The 22,957-nt window shown below is 38.9% G+C and overlaps 1 protein-coding gene across 4 annotated transcripts in view; it reads left to right on the top strand.

The window, feature by feature from the left end:
- The window catches only part of nrg2b (neuregulin 2b), a 51,487-nt gene that overhangs the window by 24,128 nt on the left and 4,402 nt on the right, over positions 1-22,957 (top strand). For 2 of the 4 annotated variants that reach the window (XM_067517823.1, XM_067517820.1), the window contains 10 exons: positions 887-1,049; positions 2,210-2,328; positions 2,493-2,616; positions 11,050-11,108; positions 14,368-14,391; positions 18,446-18,548; positions 19,362-19,491; positions 20,489-20,616; positions 21,117-21,332; positions 22,429-22,612. In XM_067517823.1, the coding sequence (XP_067373924.1) occupies positions 887-1,049; positions 2,210-2,328; positions 2,493-2,616; positions 11,050-11,108; positions 14,368-14,391; positions 18,446-18,548; positions 19,362-19,491; positions 20,489-20,616; positions 21,117-21,332; positions 22,429-22,612 (1,250 nt within the window). Of the gene's footprint in view, positions 1-886; positions 1,050-2,209; positions 2,329-2,492; positions 2,617-11,049; positions 11,109-13,951; positions 13,976-14,367; positions 14,392-18,445; positions 18,549-19,361; positions 19,492-20,488; positions 20,617-21,116; positions 21,333-22,428; positions 22,613-22,957 lie in introns of all 4 variants that reach the window. The other 2 variants (XM_067517821.1, XM_067517822.1) reach the window with 2 other exon arrangements.

Raw genomic sequence — 22,957 nt, 5'->3', positions numbered from 1 at the left:
GTGTGTGTGTGTGAATATACAGTATGACTGGCAGAGTTGCTCTATTTGATTACATTAGATTGTATAGGTGAACCCAGTGTTGTTCCTGATCGATGTATAATTTGCTAGATTTAGGACACATGCACAAACACAAGGTGTCTTATAATTGCATGAACCTCGACGTCTACAATATCTGCTGTAGGTTAGGAATAAATTGAAGATGCAGTGAGAAGCTGTAGGTCTATAGAACAGTTGTCTTGCAGTTGATCAAGCATGTCTTATCACTGGTTATTGTGTGTGTGTGTGTATGAGTGCAGGCTTACTTGCAAGTATTAGACACATATTTTGCACACAGACATCAGTATATGATTGTACACTGTGCGTTTCATTGGCTGTGTTGGTAAATTGTACTAGATGGTGCTGAATTGTCTCTTTGCTTTAGCATCTGTGTGCTTGTGTTGCCTATGCTGGTGTCAGTGATGCAGTCTGTTGTAGTTTTTAGGGAGAGAAGAGAGAGAGTGAAACTCCCCTGAGACTGATAAAGCACATGCGCGCACACACATCTGTAAATACACACACACAGCTCCAGAGTGAGAATCTACTGCAGAGATTTTCTGAAGAAAAGATTTTCTTCTCTTTAAGCTTTCAGTTTGTCTTTGCATTTCTGGATTCAGACTTTAACCGCTTGCATTTCCTTTGTGAAATATTATTGATTTTCTTTCACTCTTTGGTCACATCAAATCTGAACTCCGGTCACATAAGCGTAAACATACAAACATAACACAGACTAAAGTTGAATATATATTTTTAATTATATTGGTGTACCTCCTTTTACTGATGCACACTTTGATTTTCTCCTTTCTCGTTCTCTCACTTTCCTTCACTCGGATGCTTTTTTTCTGTCCAGCCTCTGCTCCTAAGCTGCGGCAGATGAGAGGCCAGTCTCTGATGGAAGGGGACAAACTGTATTTGAAATGTGAGGCATCGGGGAATCCCAGCCCTTCCTTTCGCTGGTACAAAGATGGACATGAGCTTCAGAAAGGCAGAGACCTCAAGATAAAGACAAACAAGTAAGTCTGTTACACTAGGTGCTGTAATATAATGTTATTTAATATACTCTTAATATTAAGACTCTTCACTCGCTTGGACCATTAGTTTCAAAAATAATTATCTGATTGCTGACTGCTACCACAAACAAACAAACAAACAAACGCTGTACCTAATGCCATGGTGGGACTGGGCAAAATGAGTCTATATCCAAACTGTGAATTGCACCATAAAAGTTAAAACTGCTTTAACAATGTTTTTATAGTAACAGTGTATGAACCTGTAATGAGAAATGTGTTGTACTGAAAGTGAAACAGGTTATTGTTCACCTCCTTATTTCTTTGCCATGTATACATGTAATCAGGTTTCTAATGGGCTATTTGCAACTGTGCATGTGTGTAACAAAAGCCTGCAGACAGCAACACACAGCTGAGTGAAGGGCTGAATGAAAAGACATAATTAATGGGACGATGCCGTTAAATCCTAAAGCCTAAAGACGATCTACTTGTAGAGGTCTAAACAAGTCACTTTCCCCCCACGGTTGTAGATCAGCTGCATGTGTATCTGCTTTTTTTTCTCTTTCTCTCCCCCTGTGCTGCCACTCTGCTGCAACACAAACACACACACACACACACACACACACACACAAAAGTCATAAAGCAGCACTTTGGTTCACTATATATTGTTAAAATCTGTGCGCCAGGCTTCCAAAATAAGTCTTTGGCGGAGGAGAAATCAGGTTACTCTTCTGCTGCATGTATATGCGGATTTCTAGTAACTAGGTTTCTTAAGCGCTTGTAAATGCCTTTCTCCAATTATCTGAGAAAGCTGATTTCCATGAGCACCCCGGTTACATAAGTGCATGTAAAAGCAATCAAAATGTTTTACACTGCATGTGCTCTGTCAAAACTGATATTTCCTGTGATTGTTTTCTGTGATCCTGTAAAGTATAGCCTTGTATCAGGTCTGAACCTACACACACACACACACACACACACACACACAGAGACACACATATATATGAGCCTTTTTGGCCAATTCACTCATGCAAGTATATAACAGTCGGGTGCTTCTTGCTTATTATTTTGTCCAACAGTTGCTAAATAACTGACTGTCTTTGTATCTGTTCTGTATCACCCTCTCTCCTTTCATTTCTTCTGTCTCTCCCTCCCCTTTTCTAAAGGAAAAACTCAAAGGTGCAGATCAGTCGTGTCCGCGTGGAAGACTCTGGAAATTACACTTGCGTGGCTGAAAACTCACTAGGACAAGAAAACACCACGAGTATAATCACCGTGCAGATCTGTGAGAAACAAAACATCTATCTATTAATATATCTACACATTTTGGATAACAGCATAGTGCAGTTTAATATTTTGGGATTTGGCTGTAGTACAATATGCACGCCTAGTTATTTATCAAAGCTAAAGATGACAGCATTTTCTGTTTCCTGTCTGTACTAATTGTAGTGACCACCACCACTCCATCTCCGGGCGTGAGTCACGCGAGGCGCTGCAATGACTCTGAGAAGGCCTACTGTGTCAACGGAGGAGACTGTTACTTCATACATGGTATTAACCAGCTGTCCTGCAAGTAAGTTGGTTGCCTGGCCGGCCCTCACCCCCTCAGTCATCACTGTTTAGTAGCTCCAGTTGTCACGACTCCCTCCCTCTGTGCCTTTGTCTGCCTGTCTATGGTCTCAGAGTCTCTGGTCAATGCACTACCTTGTCAATGTCAATGGTTAATACACTACTCTGTCTTCAATTTGTACCCTCTCCACATACATGCACCTGCAGCCCACCCATCCATGCACTATGTCTAAGGGCTTGTTGTCTTTGGCTTTTACCAGACGTTTTGGCATAGAGGAGATGGCTTGGATGTAGTGAGGTTTGGTTGTGACAAAATCAGTAACACAAAGTCAGGAAACAAATGGAAGACATTCTGAAAGGAATGAATATTTATATTTTGTGGATTTGGACTGAATGATAATATGAATAAAATCTGATTATAAATTCTTTTATTTGCATTTATTTAAACCATGATTATTTTAAATTAGATGCTGTTAGCAAGTGATCGTATTCTTATCACAAGAGACAGTGCTTGGTTGTTTGGTTTATTTTGAGTCAACTTTCAGGGTTATGTAGAAACTTGCCTGAATTTATAGAAGCCACAGTTAGATCAGTGACAGATGTCTAAAATACATTTCTTCCATCAGACATAATAACAGGTTTATGCCTCTGCTTTTGCTTATTCTAGTGAAAAATGATTGTATACACAGTGCTGCTTCTTAAGAACTATTCTGGCAAAAAGCAAAAAGTGTCTAAACAAAAGTTAAACAGACGTCTCACTGACACGCAGTAGTTTATTAGCTGCTGTCTCTGTTGTCAGTCAAATGTTGGCATATGAACATCAAACCCTGCATGCTGCAAGGATACCAGGTAAAGCTAAGAGGACAGAGGACACTATGGGACACTACGTTCAATATTGTAACAATGTCCAGTGATTTGGACGAATTCACATTATTCTGCTTATTAAATGATTAGCTAGGCTGCACAATTAGGTCAATTTTAATGTACATGCTATGAACTTATTCAGGGTCACAGTTATAGCCAGCTAATTCTTCAATAGCCACTGTTAGTAGGCATCAAGTAAGTCAAATAATTAGCCATCATAATCTTGGTTTTGTTCATCGCTATAGGCCAACTGCAAGTTTCAACTGAATTATAACATTTGATAACAAAGAGATCGAGGTGGTCTACTGGGATGATATGGTGCTATGAGGTCTTCTATATATGATGGAGCCTGACCGTTCAAAGCTTTATATGTAAGAAGCAGGGTTTTAAATATTATTCTAAATTTAATGGGAAGCCAATGGAGAGAAGCTAGTGAAGGTGAAATATGATCTCTCTTGCTAGTTCCAGTCAGCACTGTTGTGCTAAGGCATCTAATACAACATTTGCTTGAAAGTTTTTATTTATATAGCAAATGTGTTTTTTTATTTGATGTTCAGAAACTGAACTGCAGACAGAGCTCCCCTCTTGGGAATAGGTTTGTCCTGGAAATCTCTGGTCTGAGTTCACCCTCCATCGTTGTTTTTTGATCTTTTTTGTGGTTATGCTGTTAAGAGACTGTCTCCTACGTAGCCAGTTAGTGAGTTATACCCAGATTACTGACTGCTGTTGAGTAATTTTTGAGTTACAGTAATTTTTGTTGATGTAAATGGTTGCATGCCATGGTGTTTTGCCCTGTTAAAAACAGAAAGCTGTTGGAAAAATAATTGTTGTGTTAAAAACTTATACCCATTAGTAAGACGTCTCTCCACAGTAGTCAGTCGTGCTTCGAGTGGCAAATGATGCTGTAGAATCTGCTTCTTACTGAACCATTGTGGCTGTCGTTATCACTAATCTAAAGTATGACATTAAATGAAAAATGTAAAAAGTTAAATTGCACTATTTCAAAGTTTGCTTTCAAAAAAATACATAGAGGGCTAACTAATAAACTAATAGTATACCTATAAGTTCACTTTTAGTATAGTTCAAAATACAGTTAAAGTATTGAATAAAACTGAGATATGAACCAGTTGTGTACTCACAGTGTACTACTCTTAGTGTACTACTCTTTTGGTTCTAGTTTGAATAGTACATGTAAATTAATGCCTCTGAATTTCCTACATTAAAATATCTATATACTTCTAGCTGAAAAACACATCCATATAACATCACTTGGTGGAACCTTAAATTCAGATTATGTAATCTGGTTGTTCACGCTATAGAGTTTGTCATCCTGCTTTTCCAGAGCTCCCCAACATGATTATTTTATTTTTTTGTCCTTTCGGCTTATCCCGTGAGTATAGGGTCACCACAGCGGATCATTGTCCGCATGTTGATTTGGCAGTTTTTAAGCCGGATGCCCTTCCTGACACAACCCTCCCCAGTTTCTACCGGGCTTGGACCGGCACTGCACAGCTGGGGAGGGGAATGGGCTGTTAGGGGTTCAGTGTCTTGCCCAGAGACACTTCAACATATAGGCGGAACCGGGGTCGAATCACTGACCCAGTGGTTCATGGACGACTGTCTTACCAACTGAGTGGCAGCCACCCTAGCTCCCTGAGATGATATTATCTGATATTATCTATTAACAGTATCTATCTCTTTCTATTAACAGTAAAAAACAATTTGTCTTATTTCCAGCTTTATGTGTTGTGACAAGACACAACAAGTAGTAATTGCTGTGCAGCTCTGGATTTCATGAGCCTAGACAATCACATGAACACATCACACAAACACAGAACAGCTTATGTGTCTTTATCAGGTGCTTGGCTTCACTCTCACTCACATAGTAGTTTGGGTGCACCCACAGCTCAGAACTGACAAACAGTTTTTTTGAATGTCTCTTTACCTTTTATTCCTCATGTTGTCTTTTATCTGTGACTATGTGTGTCACCATGTTTTATGTTGTCCCAGTAAGGAGGAGAAGAGATGAAAAGCTTTCCATCTATCTAGGTTGTATCTGAACCATTAGTAGTAGTGTTGCTGCAACTTTGCTGCTCAACCAAGAGCGTTTAAAGTGTCCACTGCGTATAATAAATGTGCAGGTCTTCTCTTATGCGTTTGTTTGAAATAAATGCATCACTTCCTGTGAGTGGGAGAACCTTTTCCACAGGAAAGTGCTAGCAGACTGGCAAGTGTTACGAAAAGCATATATTTTTAAAAACTGGATGTAGATGCATCACTTTTGTGTTCATATTACACAGAACTGAAAAAAAACAGGCTGCTAATAAGTGAAAATTTCACATCTTCTAGTTCCATTAAATACAATAGAACAAGTATTATTATATAACAATTAATACAACAACATATTGGCAAAGTGACAGTGAAACAATAAAATTCCGTAGGGTAGTAGAGATGAAAAATAGTATTGCATTATCAATTACTATAATAGTCATTTAGCAGACGCTTTTACCCAAAGCAATTTAACAGTAAGTAGCAGATACTAGAAAGAACTACAGTGTTCAGTGTCTTGCTCAGGGACACCTTGACAGGGGCCAGGAGGACCGGTAGTTGAACCCCTGGACCTGTCGTGTCCAGCTAATTATCTGCTAAATCTGCTCGTCTAATGGCACAGTATGCTTTGAGCTCAGAACAGGGTTCATAAAAAGTGTTTGCCATCAAATCTTCGAGTTAACCTGGGCTATGAAAACATTTTTGACTTCCACTTAGTAAGATGAATATTTTTCGATCTGGAGGTTAAAATCTTTCAGTTCCAACTTGCACTGCAGACTGGGTCATTTTTGTCAGTGTGTAAGAAACACTTTCCCTGACAGTGTGTATAGCAGATGGTGTGTATATCATGCATGATCAAGAGCTTTGTTGTTATGTTTCCTGTACAATGGAATGTATCTGCTATAAATCCATCCTTAGATCCTTTGGTGTTTGTTTCAGATCTCCAGTCTTTATTTCTTTGTTTTATCATTTCCATCTCTCTTTATCTCACTCTCTCTAATATTTCTATCCCTTGCTTCCCCCTCCACTCCTTCTATGCTGTTCTCTTCATCTCTCCTCTGATATACCTTCAGGTCATCGCTGAAGGATAAATCTGTATTTTTTTTCCATGGTGCTGACGAGCAGAAAACTTTGTTGGAGAGGGTGCACATAGACATTACAACCTGCATGCATAGCAATTTAGGGTACAGGATTAGGATCGCAGGATTGTACAATCTTCTCTGCATGATTGTGCAACATACAAACTCAATGCATATAAGGAATTACGGCAAGCGGAAAAGGTAGCAGCGGACTAGCCAGCAGTTTTCCAAAACGTAACTGTAGATTCTCCGCTTTGTCATCATTTGTTGGCCTGTCTGTTGGGGCCAGTAAATAACAGGATGTAAATAAGACTGCTGTCTGTAGACTGTCTGAGCTGCATGTTCACTTCAGAGATACAGTATGTAGACCTCCCTCACTCTCAGACACACTGTGTCTCACACACACACACACACACACACACACACACACACACACCTACACACACACACACACACACACACACACATATAAAGCTATTCCTGAATCTGCACAGCAGCTGCAAATCAGTGCACTGTTAGGCACTGGCAGGCAGCAATACCTGAAATTCGTGGTGCTTGTGAGCTCCTTTGTGCCAACTGTAGAAATGTATAATCTCCTCTTCCCTGAAGGAGACAGTAATGCTAGACTGCAAAATGGAGTCTCTAGATTAAAGTTTGTGGATAAGCATCCCCTGGTACGTTATACCTTGTTTCTTTAACTCTGCGTTTTAGGTTTCCGTCAGATACGTTTCATTAATGATTAATAATAAATAAAAACGTTATTAGTAAACTCAAGTTTGGCGGCCAACATAAAACCTTAGCCCCTGTATGCCCAGCTATAGGTTGGAAATGCCAAATGTCCCTTCATAGATCAATAAAGTTAATCCAATTCAGAAATGCCATGTGTTCTGGCTGGTATTGATGCCTGAACATAATGTCCATAGCTGTCTGTGTTTTTTATTCTTAACTTCAATGAGCTTCTGTATAATGAATATAACAAAATGAATCCCAGTCTTTGCTTTCATACAGATAGTTGGAACAAAAGCTGTGCTGTCTTCTTTTTACCTGCTGTGGTTGGATTCAGGACTTAAAGAAAGGTAAATGAGGAAAAAAGAAGAAGTACGGTCAGATAAAAAGAGGGTGGAGAGAGAGGGGGGCAAATGAGAAGCAGAGCTAGAGAGGACGACAGAAAAGAAATAATATACAGTAAAAGCTCTGCCGGCATTGGGCTGTGTCTCCCACCTCCCTCTCTCTCTCTCCCTCGCTCCCTCTCCCCGCTCTATTTATAACTCTATGGGAAATTGCTGAGTGGGCTCTTCCGAGGGTTTTTGCTGTAATTGATTCAAAATGCAATGTTTCTTTAGTGGTAAGAAAGAAGAGTAAAGGATACCAAGTCAGTTATATGGATGCTACCTTGGGTAAGACTAAGGTCCCTGCATTTTAAATAGGATCCCAGTAACAAATGCAGTGTGGTTATTAAAGCAGAGAGCTTCTGTTGTTCTGTAATGATGGTAATGTGGGCCACACCCATAGGATCATAAGACTGTGGTTCATCAATTGTTTTGATTCAGTATAAGCATAATGTGCCCTGCAGTTGGATCAGATTTTCTACAACATGCCTATATTTCATTTGACTGCAGTAAAAGCTGATCTACTATCAATTATAGCAATAAAAAGATTAAATCGATCATGCTTAGCTGGGTAAAAGCCACGATAATCAATATAACACACAACTCAGGACATTGCAGAATTAGAACCTTTCATTTTAAAAGATTTTATTTTTATTTTCACAAGGACATCAATTGAAATAATTTTGTGTGGTGTTTCATTTAAGGGAATAGAAAAGAATGATCAATACTTGGGATCTAACCTGCTAAAAATACCACTAGGTTGGACTGTGTATGTGTATCAGCTTTGAAGTTGCTGTGTTGCAGTGGAGGAGCCTACTTGTTAGTTTTAGCATTGGGAGTTTGATGGCTGATAGGAGAATATGAATCATATTCAGTTTGTGGTATTGCTGACAGTTTCCCACCCATCCAGAAAAAAAAACCCACCACATTCTGCAGCTGCATGTAAACTGCTGCTGTTATTTATGCCGAGCCTGTTCCAAACATTTCATGCTCACACACTGTGGAGGGTTGTTGTGTGTGTGTGTGAGAGAGAGAGAGAGAGAGAGAGAGAGAAAGAGAGAGAGAGAGGGAGTGCTCATGTGTGCATGAATGTGCCTGCATAAAGTCATTTATTAAGAGCTTATCATTTTTGCATTAGTCATAAGGTCATGTCCTCCTTCTTTAAGGCTTAGTTTCAGTAGTTTCAGTTAATTTAAGCCTTTTATTGTTAAAAGTTTGTGACAGCTGACAACAAACACAGCTATGCAAAGCAAGGATGTATCCAGTGCATAATGCAGCTAAGTGCTGCTTAGAATGCTGCTTGTGCATAGCTAAACAGCCAACACTATTTTAATTTCTTGCCTTTTTATTTAACTTAATTACAATTTGACATCAATATACAAACGATCTCTAAAAAGCACATCCAAAGAAATAGTCACTGATACACTATGTTTTGATCAATATATATTAACCACAGATATAGCTTTTGTTTGCATTGTTTAAAAAAGTTATAAGCATAGCAGAAACATTTCACAAGGGCAACAAAACACTACATTTGTTTACATAGTTTGTTTACATAATACATATTTACCCCATTATTCTTGTCAGGTATTTTAAGCTGCTCCAATAAATATATTTATTGTAGCATTAGATCAAATGACTGTGTGCAACGCTTAAAGGGTTGCTACAAGCCAATAGACATTTGTCACCATTTGTTGCAGCTTATTTATCTCATCAGCGTTATTCTTATTTCCAACAGAAGCAGGCAGTTGTGTTCTGTGCAAAGGCTCTTCTGATTCTACTGTGCGCTACCTGCTCAGCACCAGACAGACACAGTTGGCAAGTAACTTTTGGAAATTGAAACACGCATAGCTACAGAACCTTCTTTTGTTACAGGTTAGACGAAAACCGAGCTGAAAGATCAGTGAAAAATGCACTGGGATTGGGATTCAGCTTGTTTTGATCATTTTCTCAAGAATACGGCTCTTTATTATTTGCTAATGAGACAGCATTGTTGGTTATCTTTTGAATTTGTAAATAGGCAACTATTTCCTACATATTATAAAGGACCAGTACTGACCAAAGTAAAGCTGATTAAAATGATCCTTTTTAACTCTAATAGTGTCACTGAAATTTGATGCTACTTAATGGCTGTGTACTAAACATCCATCCAGCAAGTGCTGACCACTGCATTTATTGGTTAAAATGACAAACGTGGCAAGAGACACCTGCTGGCAGAAAAAGATAAAAGACTGATGACAAGGTGGTTGACTTTTAATGTCGTGTCCAAGTCTTTCTGGAGGGTTTCTAAGGCTTATTTCCACCTCCAGTAAAAACGTTCAGCTATTATTAATACTTTCTGCCAAGGATGGCATGTGGATGTCACAAGTTCTGTGAGCGACTTGATTAACCTGCCCTGAAGGAGTCAGTGGCTGTATTCAGACTAGAGTTGTTTGTGAGGGAATATTCTCCAACTCTGTAAAACCAGTGTTACTACTGTTAATGCACCTTAAAAAAAAATTCTAGAAAATTCCAACATGTTACTGACCTTGCATTCTTCCAGTTGCTGTTTTCAATTATATAACTAAGTTAAGATGATAAACTCAATACGTCTGCCACACATTACAATATATACAGGAAGTAAATGCAAGTATTGGATCAAACTTCGTATGGGGAGATACCCAATACCAATGGATGGGGGACCAGGGGCAAGATAAATCATCAGGAGTTTTGGTTTAAACAGCTAAACTAAATGAGAGTTAATGCCAGTACTGTACACAGACGTTGTGTGTCATTGAACAGTTTAAACTATTTTTACTGACTTATTTTATAACAATGTACGTCTGTCATAAATCCAAACTTTTTAAAAAGTGTCCTTTGCTTTGCTCTTCTATTTCATCATGTTTTGGTCAGAGATTAAGAAAAACCTACTTTAAAAGCAGTTGTGAGTTTGCATATGTTTAGTTTGTGAGTGCACTTCTGTGCATCTGTGTCCGGATGTGACAGGGGCTGAGGATAACAACTGTTTGACGTCTTCTACTTCCTACATTACCATCACATGACCTTCATGACTATGATGACCTCTAAATGTAGCAATGATCTCATATTGAAGGCAGTGATGTCACAGTATGCAAGTCTTCTCTCTCTCTCTCTGTGTAGTTGGTGGACTGTGCTGTTTCTAATCCCGCATCTCTCTGCTCTCTTATGTCTCCCTGTTTCCCTTCCCATCTCTCCTCCTCTTCTCTATCTGTGTTTGTGTGCCTCTCCTCTTTTTCCTTCTGTTTTGTCCCCTTTCTTACATCTGTATCTTTAACCCCCCCCCCCCCCCCCCCCCGTGTCTTGTTTTCCCTCCATCAGGTGTCCCAATGACTATACGGGGGACCGCTGTCAAAACTCCGTCATGGCCGGTTTCTACAGTATGTCCATTTGCTCTTGTCTGTCTTCTTTCCACTGAGATGCTGCATGCCACATTGGAAGGGTTGGATGAAGCACTGTGTGTGTATATGTGTGTGTGTTGGGGGGGGGGGGGAGTACCTGCTCTTAAGGTACTTATGTGTGTACGTTAGTGAGCTTGCTTGCTTCTGTGTCCACCCCTTCCTCTTTCTGTCTCCCTGGTTCCTCTGTTGTGGTCCTCTGGTTAACCAGAAACAATCTAGATATTCCTTTTCCTTTTTTCACACTAGTTCATTTGCTTGAAATCTTCTAACTTAGAAAGCTGCTTTCAAAAACTATTGACAAGTCAAACACAAGTTTTTTTATGTTGTGTCTGCTCTTACATGTTAGAATTCTGTATTTTTAAGCCATAAATTCAACATACAATATTCCTGTTGCATCTTGATCAGCAGAACTCCAAAAAAAAAAAAAGAAGAAAGAAACAGGGGAGACAGAGAATCAACACAACAAGCAATACAAGAGTTTTTTTAATTGCAACACTTTGCCAGTTTTTTTTTCTTTTTCTTTCTTTTTTTTTTTTTTGTAGATGGTCCATCGATGCTGCTTTGTTTCTAGAAGTCAAAGAACAATCAAGGCAAATCTAAGTGGATAGAAACAACATATTAGAAGTCATTACTAAATGCTATGCCCCTCTTTAAACAAAAAATAATCTTATATTGATTTTTAAATTTTGGAGTAGACAGGACTGACAATTGAAAGTGTTATATAGAAAATAATGTAAGTCCATCTGACAACGTTTTGAACAACTGCCAGTCATTACTACAGTGTGTCCAAGACTCAAATAATTTGGCAAGTGAATGGGAATAAGATTTAGAGTTTGACTGTGTTCAACATTTCAGTTCTTAAGGTAATGAGATTTGAAAGCATCACTCATGCTTGTTTATCTCAGGGTCAGTACCTCTGTGATATTGATCCTCATAAATTGAGTTTATTTAAAGCAACAGACCAAAAAAACCTACAGCGGTGAATGCAAGAATCTGTTTTTCGTTTTTGCTTGGTTTGAGCATCCATGGATCATCTAAACATTTCTCTCATTACAGCATGTGGCCTAATGCTTCCTAAAACGTTCTAAGATTTACTGCTGATGTGTTCAAAAATGGTGAAACCTGTTTTCCTTCTCATCTCAGGGGTATTGAAATAAAGGAATAGTTTGACATTTTTGTGAAATGTTTACTCACTCTGTTGGTGAAGGTTCTCTGTCATCAAGGTGTGGTGATCTAGTAGTTGAGTCATGTCAACTGGACTTGTTTCTTCAGAGTTGGGACTAAGAGCAACTAAGAAGAAAGAATCTGTTATCAGAACATAAATATGTCTTGTGGATTCATAACAGCTATACCTCTAATAATGAGGTGAATGTCAGAGATGTGTGGGCAACAAAACAGAACTTTTAAACAGCTGTTTGGTTCCTACTTCAAATTGACAGTAGATGTTTGTACTTTAGTGTTTTAACTCTAATTCTGATCTTTCCCTAAATCTGACCTAGTTAATTTAGTGACTAAACCCAACCAGGTGGTTTTTGAGCCTTAACCACATCAACCTTCTGCCTAAAACTATAAAGGTTATAGCTGAGCGTTTGTTATTGTAACCATGATAAAAACAGTCAGGTGCATTGTCTTGCATGGACAACAAATGGATCCCACTGGGAGGTAGAAGGTTGTCTAGTTAATCCTAATTATGAGCTGCTACTAAGTGATAAGGGCCTCGTAATTGGTGTGATACTGTCCCAATTTAACAAGCCAGGTTTACTTTTTCTCTTTTGTTTCTTTATTTGTTAAGCTCTATATTATGTGCAATGGCATCCTCCTATCTACAGTAAGTCTCAGTAGAAAAGCAAATTCACAGATTTCTAAAACTGTCAAACTATTTCTTCAATTTATACCGATACAAATTGGGTATGTCATTTTCCTGTGATTGCATGCACAGTGATATTTAAACACGTTTAGTCATTATTTGCAGGTGAAAATCCGACAGGACATGTGCATAGAATTGTAGCCGTGTACAGATGTTTTTAAAAGTACCTGTGTTTGGTTTTGCTACTTTTATACAAAAAGAAACAACCTCGTTCCATTGGCCACATCATGCTCATGTTACTGTGCAAGCAATTACAAAGAACAAGGGAGGAAAATGACCCTCTTCTTCTTGTTTCCAGGGATTAAACACTATTGTTTCATGTTGTCATGCTTCACTATTTGTCTGTTGTGAACGTGTCCCTGTAGAATAATGGCAAATTTACAACAAGAGCAGCCATTCAATTCTCAGATATCACGCTAATTGTAATGTCCGCTTATTTTTGACCCTATCATAAAGTCTGTTCTACTTGCCGAAGTCTGTGTGATTTTATTTTGCTTTGTGATGAGTCAGCTGAAAAAAACACCTTCTGTTTGAAATCTGTGTTGATTTATGACTGCCTGCTTCTCTAATAGTTTGAAAATAAAGCACTGTTAAATGTAGAGCAGTTGAGGTTAGACTGGACTCCTCATGGCCAGTAATGCATGCAAAGCCATGGAAACTGGGATTTCTGAGATGATTTCTCTGTAAATCATATGAAAGGTTATAATAGCTGCACGCAGCAGTAGTGGGACAAAGTGCATTACAAGAGGTATGTTGTAATCAATAAAAAGGCACACGATTGCCATTAGTCAAACGAGTTACAGCACCCACCCTCATTTGCTGTGCCAGCTTCATCGACTGTACTGTGTTTTTATGTTGGAGAGTAACTCACTGCTTTTTATCTTTTGTTTTTTCTTTTTTTATCTTGTGTTTTTTTTTTTCATTTTGTATTTCTGTCCAATGTTGTTTACTCCAGAAATGAGGTCTAGTAAATATAGCAGTAAGTGATGTGGCTTCTTGTCTTGCTGTCTTCGTCCGTCTGCCTCTGCATGCCTTTTCCTGCCTGCTGACTTCTGCCTTTATTTCATTTTCTCCCTGGGCTTTTGATTCTGTTTATTTCAGTGTTTGTGTGTGTGTGTGTGTGTGTCTGTATGTTTTTGTTTTGTTTTGTCTCCTGTCATTTCTGGGGGTCACAGAGCTGAGGCTGTCTGAGTTGTCTGTCTGTTACCGGATGGTACACATATCAATCACTATGACTGACAACACTAATTAACTTATATTTCGGTTCAGCGCATACAGGACATGAAAATAATATATCTGCTCCAAAGTGGACATTACTCCTGACCCTATGTGTCTCTTTCCTTTTACCACGACAACTTTCTGCGCTGGCAGAGCTTCTCAGAATTGAATTTATGGGTATGGAACATTATTATTCATTTTGCTGTGCTTAAAGGGTTTGCCAAGATCCTCTCACAGTCACACATTATTGTGTCATCTTCTTTCTAAAACCAACAACTGGGTCTCTCTCAACCTGTCCCTCTTTTTCTCCTGCCCACTAACCTGGCTTCAAGACATGTAACCTCCCCTCTCTGCATGCACTCTCCTTTTAGTCTGACACATTTGGAAAATAGGACAAATTAACGGAAACCGAATCATTAATAAAAGAAAGTGCAAAGGTGAATAAAATAACAATCTACTGGGCTTTGATACAGATCAAAGTTGGATTTATTTGGACAGCATACCAGAGAAAAAAGCTCTCGTCTTTGTCTAGAAATCAGAGAATGTTTCACATCATCGATAAATACAAGTACCTGGCTCGTCCTCTGAGCTTTGGCAGTGCGCATATTGGCTTCAGCAGAATGTCAAATAAAAACATGCAAGCTGCGAGTATTTTCGCAGATCATTGCCAAATGCCAGCAAAAGGCCTGACCACAGTCTGTCCTTATTATTCTGCCCTTGATTGACTCAGTATCAGAGTCAAGAGCTGGCCTGTCCTAAATCACAACTGCTGTTGGGTCCAGCAAGCTCGCCTTCCTATTTCCCTTTGCCTTTCTCTATCAGCACCCTGTGACACACACACAATTGCCGGGCCGAGGCTCTCTTAGGGTTGTCAGTCCCTACAGAGGCCCTTTATTTAGAACAACCCCCCCTCCCACGACCCCCTTCCCTTCCCTTCAGTGGCGTGTCTAGAGCTGACCACTTTTAGTATGATCAGATTTAATTAATGACATTAGTAAATGCCCAGTCGTGCTGCTGTGTTAATCTTGACTTTGTGTCCAGATTAAGAGCAAACAAATAATTGTGTTTCAGAAGGTATATGACAATGAAAAGCCCTTAATAATCTTTAGGGATGTTACTTTGGCCATAACTAACAATCCAAGGACTTCTATAATCCGGTTATAATTAATACGGGCGAGTCAGGCCAGTCTTTGGTTTCTGGGGACTAGTTTTTCCCTAGGACTTTCCCCTGGACACGTCTCTACTTCCCTCTCAGCCCCCTTCCTTTCCTTCTATATATGTGATTCCTCCTGCTCCTCCTTCCTCACCACTTTGCTTTTACTCTCTTCCTCGTCCCCTCATTTTCTGATCTGGTTGTTGCTCCCTGTGTCACGGTGTCATTGCGTTTGCCATTTTTACGTACTGTTACACCACAGTAGGTTGTTTAGTTTTCACATGGTTTCACATCACCACAAACCTGTTTGAAGATAATAAGTTTCGGTTAGTGATGTTGTAATGTGGTCTAAATCTGTCCTCAGATGTATTAAACAAGTTCTTATTGTGACACAACAATGCTTTAGCCAACTTGACCCTGTCACCAGAAAACGCTGTAAATATTTCACAAATAAAACAGAAATGCTGTTTGAGGAATTGCACTGTAAATATGATTATATACTTAACTTGAAAATAAGTTAAAGATTGTCTAAATTTTCTTGTCTAAATTACTTTAATAATTAACATTTTATGTTTACTCATATTTCTTTCCAAATGTAGGTGACTTTGTCACAATACAGTAGGTTATCAGTAATCAGAACCGTCTTACAAATTTGGATGGGAGTGATTATAAATATTAAATATTATATAATATTATATATACATATATTATAATTTATATTATTATATAATATAAATTATAAATATTAAATGTATACATGCTTAGGCAGCAAAAGTGTATCTAGCATTAATCACTGTACTACTTACATATAGCATCCTCTGCACTTTCTATGTAAATAAAACTGTTGTTAGCACTTCTGGTTAAAGTGCATATGATCAAAAAGCCTTGTATACTCTTTTGTGATTAGTCCAGGATTATACCATACCAAAAAACCATTTACCCATGGGAGCATAATTATATATAACATATAAAGTTATATTGTCCTAATAATAACTTTCCCGCATTTCCCTTTAAATTTTGTGACAGTGACCTCTGTGAAAACTAAACTTTTATATTCTTTTATATTATCCCATGCTGCGGTGTTAACACGTTGACGTTTTTTTGTTCTGTTTTGTTTTTTCATTTGGACAACTTGTCTTTTATTCCATCCATACAGGCATGATGCATTAAGAGCCCAGCCACCTGTAGCATCACATCCCCATGGCCAGTGTAAATTTCCTTGTGTAGGGACAGCAGGAAGTGTATAGTATGTAAGGATATAGGTTTACATTTCTGCTTTTTATGCCTCTGCACCGGCAAAAGCCATAACTGGAGGTATTATGCTTTCAGTCTGTCTTTCAGTCTGTCTGTCCATTTGTTTGTGCGTCCGTTCCTCCATGCGTTCATTCGTCCTTTTTCCCTTCCTTGTACACACCCCTACAAAATGGACTGCCATAGCCAAAAGTATTGTGTTTTCGGATTGTCAGTCCGTCTGTCTTATTCTTTTGAAAATTATGTCAATATCACAACAATGTTTTGGGGGAATATCTTCAAAAATGACATTGACATTCAACAGGATGGACTGGATGAACTGATTATTCTTTGGTGGCTAAAGTCCTAGTTACTGTGACCTCACATCCAGCCCTTCCACCTCTTCCATTCTTATGAGGACGATATTACACACTAATGCCTTAAAAGAATTTCTTCAAATTTGACACAAACGTCCAACAGAATTGAGGATGAGCTGAATGGATTTTGAGGGTCAAACATAAGCCTACATCCACCCATTATTGTGAATGTGATATCTCAGAAATGGTTTGAGGGAATTTCTTTACTTTTGCCTCAAACATCTACTTAGTCTCAAGGATGAAATGATATTTTGGATATTTTGTTAGGCGGAGGTCTAGGTCACTGTGCCCCACACATCCTTTTCATTTTTGTGAATAATCACAGGCAGTACCTTGATGGATTTTCTTCAAATATGAAACAAACACTTACTTGGACTCAAGGATAATATCTTTGGGCGTTTTTGATCAAAGCTCAAAGGCCACAGTTCTGTGAACTTACATCTGTCACTTACAACCATGATATCACATCAGTGTCTTGAAGAACTTTCTTCAAACTTAGTTTGACCCAAGGATAAACCTATTACATTTTGGAGCTTAAACGTCAAAGGCCAAAGTCCCCATGACTTCACATCCATCGATTCTTCTGAATGCAATATATCAGGAATGGCTTGAGGAAATTCCTACTAATTTGCTTCAAACGTCCACTTACACTCAAGGATGAACTCCTTAGATTTTGGGGGGTCAGAGGTCAAAGGACAAGGTCACATCTCTTCTTGTAAACACAATATCACAGGAATGCCTTGAGGGGATTTCTACAAAATTAAACACAAACTTCTACTTGGACTAAAGAATGAGCTGCCAAGGCTTTAGTTGCCTGAGGACAAAGGTTAACATCACTGTGATCTCGTGTCCTTACCATTCTTGTGAATGCAGTATCACTGGAACACCTTCATGGAATTTCTTCAATTATGGCACAAGCATCCACCAGGGCTCAAGGATGAACTGATTTGACTTTGGTAGTCAAGGGTCAAAGTCAATGTGAACTCATAACCATCCCATTCTTGTCACTGCTCTCTAAGAAATGCCTGTAGTGAATTTCATTAAATCAATGCACTCATTGATAAACTGATTAGAATACGAGTCTGGAACAGACATGTATGTAAATTCTAACTGGACTGGTTTGCGGAGGCATAGAACAGCAGTGCTGTAATTCTAGTTATCATAATGTTCATGAGCTTGAAGATTTCTTGTCTATTAGTAGCAGCATTGTTTTATTGTAGTATACTTAAAACTGAAAGCCATGTGATGTGATAGAACAAGAGATTTTGTACAGTCAGCTCAAGAATTAGGATGAAATTAAATAATATTATTTAAAAGAATTTCTGTGATTTTGATCAATGAGTAGAGCTCATGCTTTGTGTGTCTGTGCGTGTGTATTTTTTTGTCTGTTTTGTGTGCGTCTGCAATACATGAATGTGTGTGTGCATGTGAACATGTGTGTGTTTGTGTGTCCATGTGCTTTTACCCACAGAGGCTGAAGAGCTCTACCAGAGGCGGGTGCTGACGATCACAGGCATCTGTGTGGCATTGTTGGTGGTTGGCATCGTTTGCGTGGTGGCCTACTGCAAAACAAAGTACGTGCCTCGGAGGGAAAGATAAGTGTTTTTTCGTTTATAAAATGCTTAAAAAAAACATTCAAGAAGCAGATAAATGTAATGCTGTAGAGCAGTAGGGGGGAAATATCTGAATTCCTTTGACGTGAAGTACTATTCAAGTACTACTGTGGAAATCTAAAATACAAAGGAAAAAATGAAATCCTTGCTGTGGAAAGAATATCTCCTGTATGAGTGATACTACATATTATACTACACTGTTATATGTTGTCAAATGCATCAAGCGTATGATTTTTTTCTGTTGCGGTAGGTCAGCGTTCTGGTTGTTTGCCTTACTATTCAATATACAGTTTAGTAATTTAGTTTTTGTAGTTTCCTAAACTAAGTATATAACATTTTATGAAGTAGAAGCAACATTTAAAATTCTCAAGTAATGCAGATGTAACCCAGAATCACTCTTAATGTACTTCAAGTCCTGTTTGGTTTTCTTTAGAGTAGATACTTTCCACTGCTGCCACGGTGTGTGAAATGTTAACTACTGTTAACTACTTTGCCATGTTTGCTGCATCTCATATTTCGGTATATTCTTAAACTACTAAATGTGGAATTAAAGAAGTCGATTCAGAGCCTACATACAGTAAATGCATTCATAAAGACCCGCTGATTATGTGTGCTCCATGTGTGTGAGTGTAATAATGACTGTGATTAGTTGTAAGGGAGAGAGAAAAAAGCAAAATACAGTCACCTTAAAATGTGTAGCAATAAGGTATCAGTTAGTGTCTCTGCATTAGCACTTGATCACTCATTGTCCTCTCATTCTCACCACCTGTCCAGGAAGCAGAGGAAGAAAATGCAGAGTCACCTACACCAGAACCAGAATCAATGTGTGGAGCAACCAAACCGCATGTTGGCCAATGGGCCCAACCACCCTGGGCCTGGTCCTGAGGAGATCCCCATGGTTGATGTGAGTCCATCCAGCAGAAACCCAAAGATGTTGTTAGTGGTGATTCTAAGGTTAAGTCGGGTTCAACTAAATGGAAAACTGCTGTATGCTAAGAATATGAAACACGACAGGTCATTGCAGATAGACTTAAAATGTTCCCAGTAGAACAGCTATTCTCAGTGCTGAAATAGAGAAAAGTATTTTTTGGAAATGCAACACAACTAGGTTAGATGTCTAGTTTAAATGCAAAAAGTTATTCAGCAGCTTTCAGTATATTTTATATTTCTCCAGGCATTCTTACCATTTTTATTTATTTTATCATTTATTTTTTTGTAAGAGCTGTTGCTCAAGTTGATGGGTTCCAAACTGTATTAGAGCCATTTTTTGGCATCTGCAACATTTTATTTTGGCTAGCTAAAAGTAGCAATAATACCAAAGTACAATGACAACAATAGATTTACAGTTATCTTCTGTACCACTACCTATAAAAATGCATAGACCTTACATTTTGTTGTTCCTGGACGGACCTTTAGTTTTATGCTGCTGAAATATAGCTAAATATATCATTACTTTAAAACATAAATTACTGACCTAAAAATAGGGTTTTTGTGTCAAAATCTCCAGTACACACTCAGATATTCATTAATACCTAAGTAGGGACAGAGGTAGAAAAAGACAGAACTGGCTGTAAATTTCCTGTGAGCAATCTGCAGGAAGCCCACAGAGCTTCAGTCAGTTTATGCCACTTTAGGTGGGCTTACTAGATAGATTTATTAAGCTTTAGCTCTTACATTTAACTCTACCGAGAAAGATCCTATGACAATATAAAATAAATACGGTGGCAGAAAGTGCCTACAGTACCATTCGCTGGAGTCCAATAAAAACTACTTTGAATACTATATGTGCAATGAATTCTCTCATTTTTAGATGTCAAATCTATTTTGTGCATAATTATTATCTGTTATTTTGAAACAAGTCGATACTGAAAGTATTAAAGTGTTTACTTTGTTTATTGCAGTACATCTCCAAAAGTCTCCCAACAACAGAGTGTGTGATCAGCCATGGAGCTGAGGGTGCAGGCAACTATGCAGGCAGTCGAATGTCAACCCGCTCCCACCATTCTACCACTGCCTCACATGCTTCCAGGTAGACCCAATATACACACACACGTTAAAGAGAGCAGGAGTGTATAGAGAGAAAGCTAAACCTGGGCAAATAAAACAAAAGATCAAGGTGTGTCTAGGTTTCAGTAGCGCTAAATAAGATAATGTGGTTTTAGGTGTAATTTGACTTGTCATCAGTTAATTTTTTTTGAAACCTTGAATGTACCACGTAATCCTAAAAATGTTGGGTTTGGAATTTTCATATTTTTCATAGGATTCATAAGCTGGTGTATTTGTCAGTCACATATTTTAAACATGTGCTACATACATTCACCACTAGAGAGCAGAACAAAAACCCTGTGCAAAGTTTAGCTCTGAGTCTAAGTACAAGGTACAATTCTGGGTGATTGTCTGAATCTATCAAAATTATCCAAGGTGAACATTCTTACAATACACTCTCTTCAGCCAGCATTCATCCTTCCTCTGTCTCCTCAGTCCTGTTGTAACCTCTTACGAATGTCCTGCTCACATCCACACCTGCAGACACGAGGAGCAGACGTGGAGCATGGAGCGAACAGAAAGTATGAACTCAGACTGCCAGTCTGGTGGGCTGTCCAGCTCTGTGGGAACCAGTAAGTGCAGCAGCCCTGCATGCATGGCAAGGAGGGCCGCCCACTGGGGTTGTACAAACACCTCTGGACCGGGAATGCAGTACGGGGACTCCTACGACTCTCTAAGAGACTCACCTCACAGTGACAGGTAGGGACATTGGTAATAGTGACACCCCCCCCGTCACCATCGCTCTGCTGCTCTGCTCATGACTCTACAACACTTTTGCCCCATTGTGGTTATTGTCACAGTTGGAACTTTGGAAACATGCGGCAAGCAATTGTTGGATTTATTATATTGTGTGAAAGGCTTCATAACCCAGGTATTGTTAATTTGTAATGCAGTTTTATTTCATCAGCGGCAGTAAAGGTAATGAAGTCATTTAAACCATCTTTGTCAAAACGGTGCATTCATGGTTTCCTGTCAATGTTTGGGGTGTTGTTCATAAAAGAAAAATCATCTCCAACTACTTCATTTCTGTCATTATTATCATTATGTGAGGGTCAGATGTTATCACTTGGTTTTAGATTTTATTTCAACATACTTTTCTACATATCCTAAAGTGACATCTAGCTTTTCCAAATACACAGGCTTAAAGGTGGCGGCTTAAAGGGGGGATGTTGGATAGATGCATGGATTTATTAGCTGAGTGTGGATGTGTTATTTTATACTGGACATAAATGTTCTGTTAACTTATCTGTACAACATGAAAGCAATATTTATCTGCATTGTGTGTCGCTATTGTGCTTCAAATCAAAAAACTTTACATCGTAACGATTTTAATGTAATTTAGGTGTAAATAATTGTGGTGCTAAATTGACTTGCTCAGTGTTTCTGAATCAAGCAAGCAAGCAACTACCTGCAGATGTCAATGTAGTTGTTGTGACTGAGTGGCAATATGTCCAGGGTTTACTGTCCTCTTGCCCAGTGCATGCTGAGTATGCTCCAGCCTCTTGGCACCACAAGTAGTTGGGAGAAAACAGATGGTAGTGCCTAATATTCACTAGCTACTTCTGTCAGTCCAAGTCAGTCCAAACTGTATGTCTGCATCCCTCAGCTGTACCCGAGTGATTTATGACAGGTGTACCACAAGGTCACAGGAAATCCAGTTATGGCACCGTAGAGTATGAAATGTGAAATTGTAGTAAAATAGCGCATGAGTATCTTTTGATGTTGAGCAGCACATTGTTGGGATGTTGTCGTGATCCAGACACCTTAATAATCTGTTGTCATCTCTCCCATCCAGGTACGTGTCAGCGCTGACCACGCCAGCACGTCTGTCTCCCGTAGAGTTCCACTACCCCCCTCTGCCACCCCAGGTGCCCACCTTCCAGATCACGTCGCCCAACACAAGCCACGCCCTGTCCCTTCCCCCTGCTGCTGCTTCCTACAACAGAGATGACGACCAGCCGCTGCTACGATGCCCTGATGTATGTTGGCAAATATATTACACACTGCACATACAAGTGTCTGCCATGTACGACTGTGGAGCAGCGAGGTGATGATGACAACGTGCCACCTGTGAACCCACATGGGTGTTAATTTTCTGTGTTAACATAATGAAAAGACAAAAGCCCTTTAGCATTTTAGTCTTTAAAAAAATGTGACACATTATTACAAGCTAGATAATTTCTCACAGCAGCTGGTAACAGTACTTTTTAGTTAATGTTTGTCAAACTGGAATAAAATGTTGGAGACAGTCTTTTACTTTTCTCTTGATATTTGTTCACAATATGAAGATTTTACCAATAATCAGACTCATCTTTAAACTGGTG

Source organism: Channa argus, chromosome 10, assembly GCF_033026475.1.
Source record: "Channa argus isolate prfri chromosome 10, Channa argus male v1.0, whole genome shotgun sequence".
NCBI classification, from domain to species: Eukaryota; Metazoa; Chordata; class Actinopteri; order Anabantiformes; family Channidae; genus Channa; species Channa argus.
This window is presented reverse-complemented; position numbering and strand designations above follow the sequence as displayed.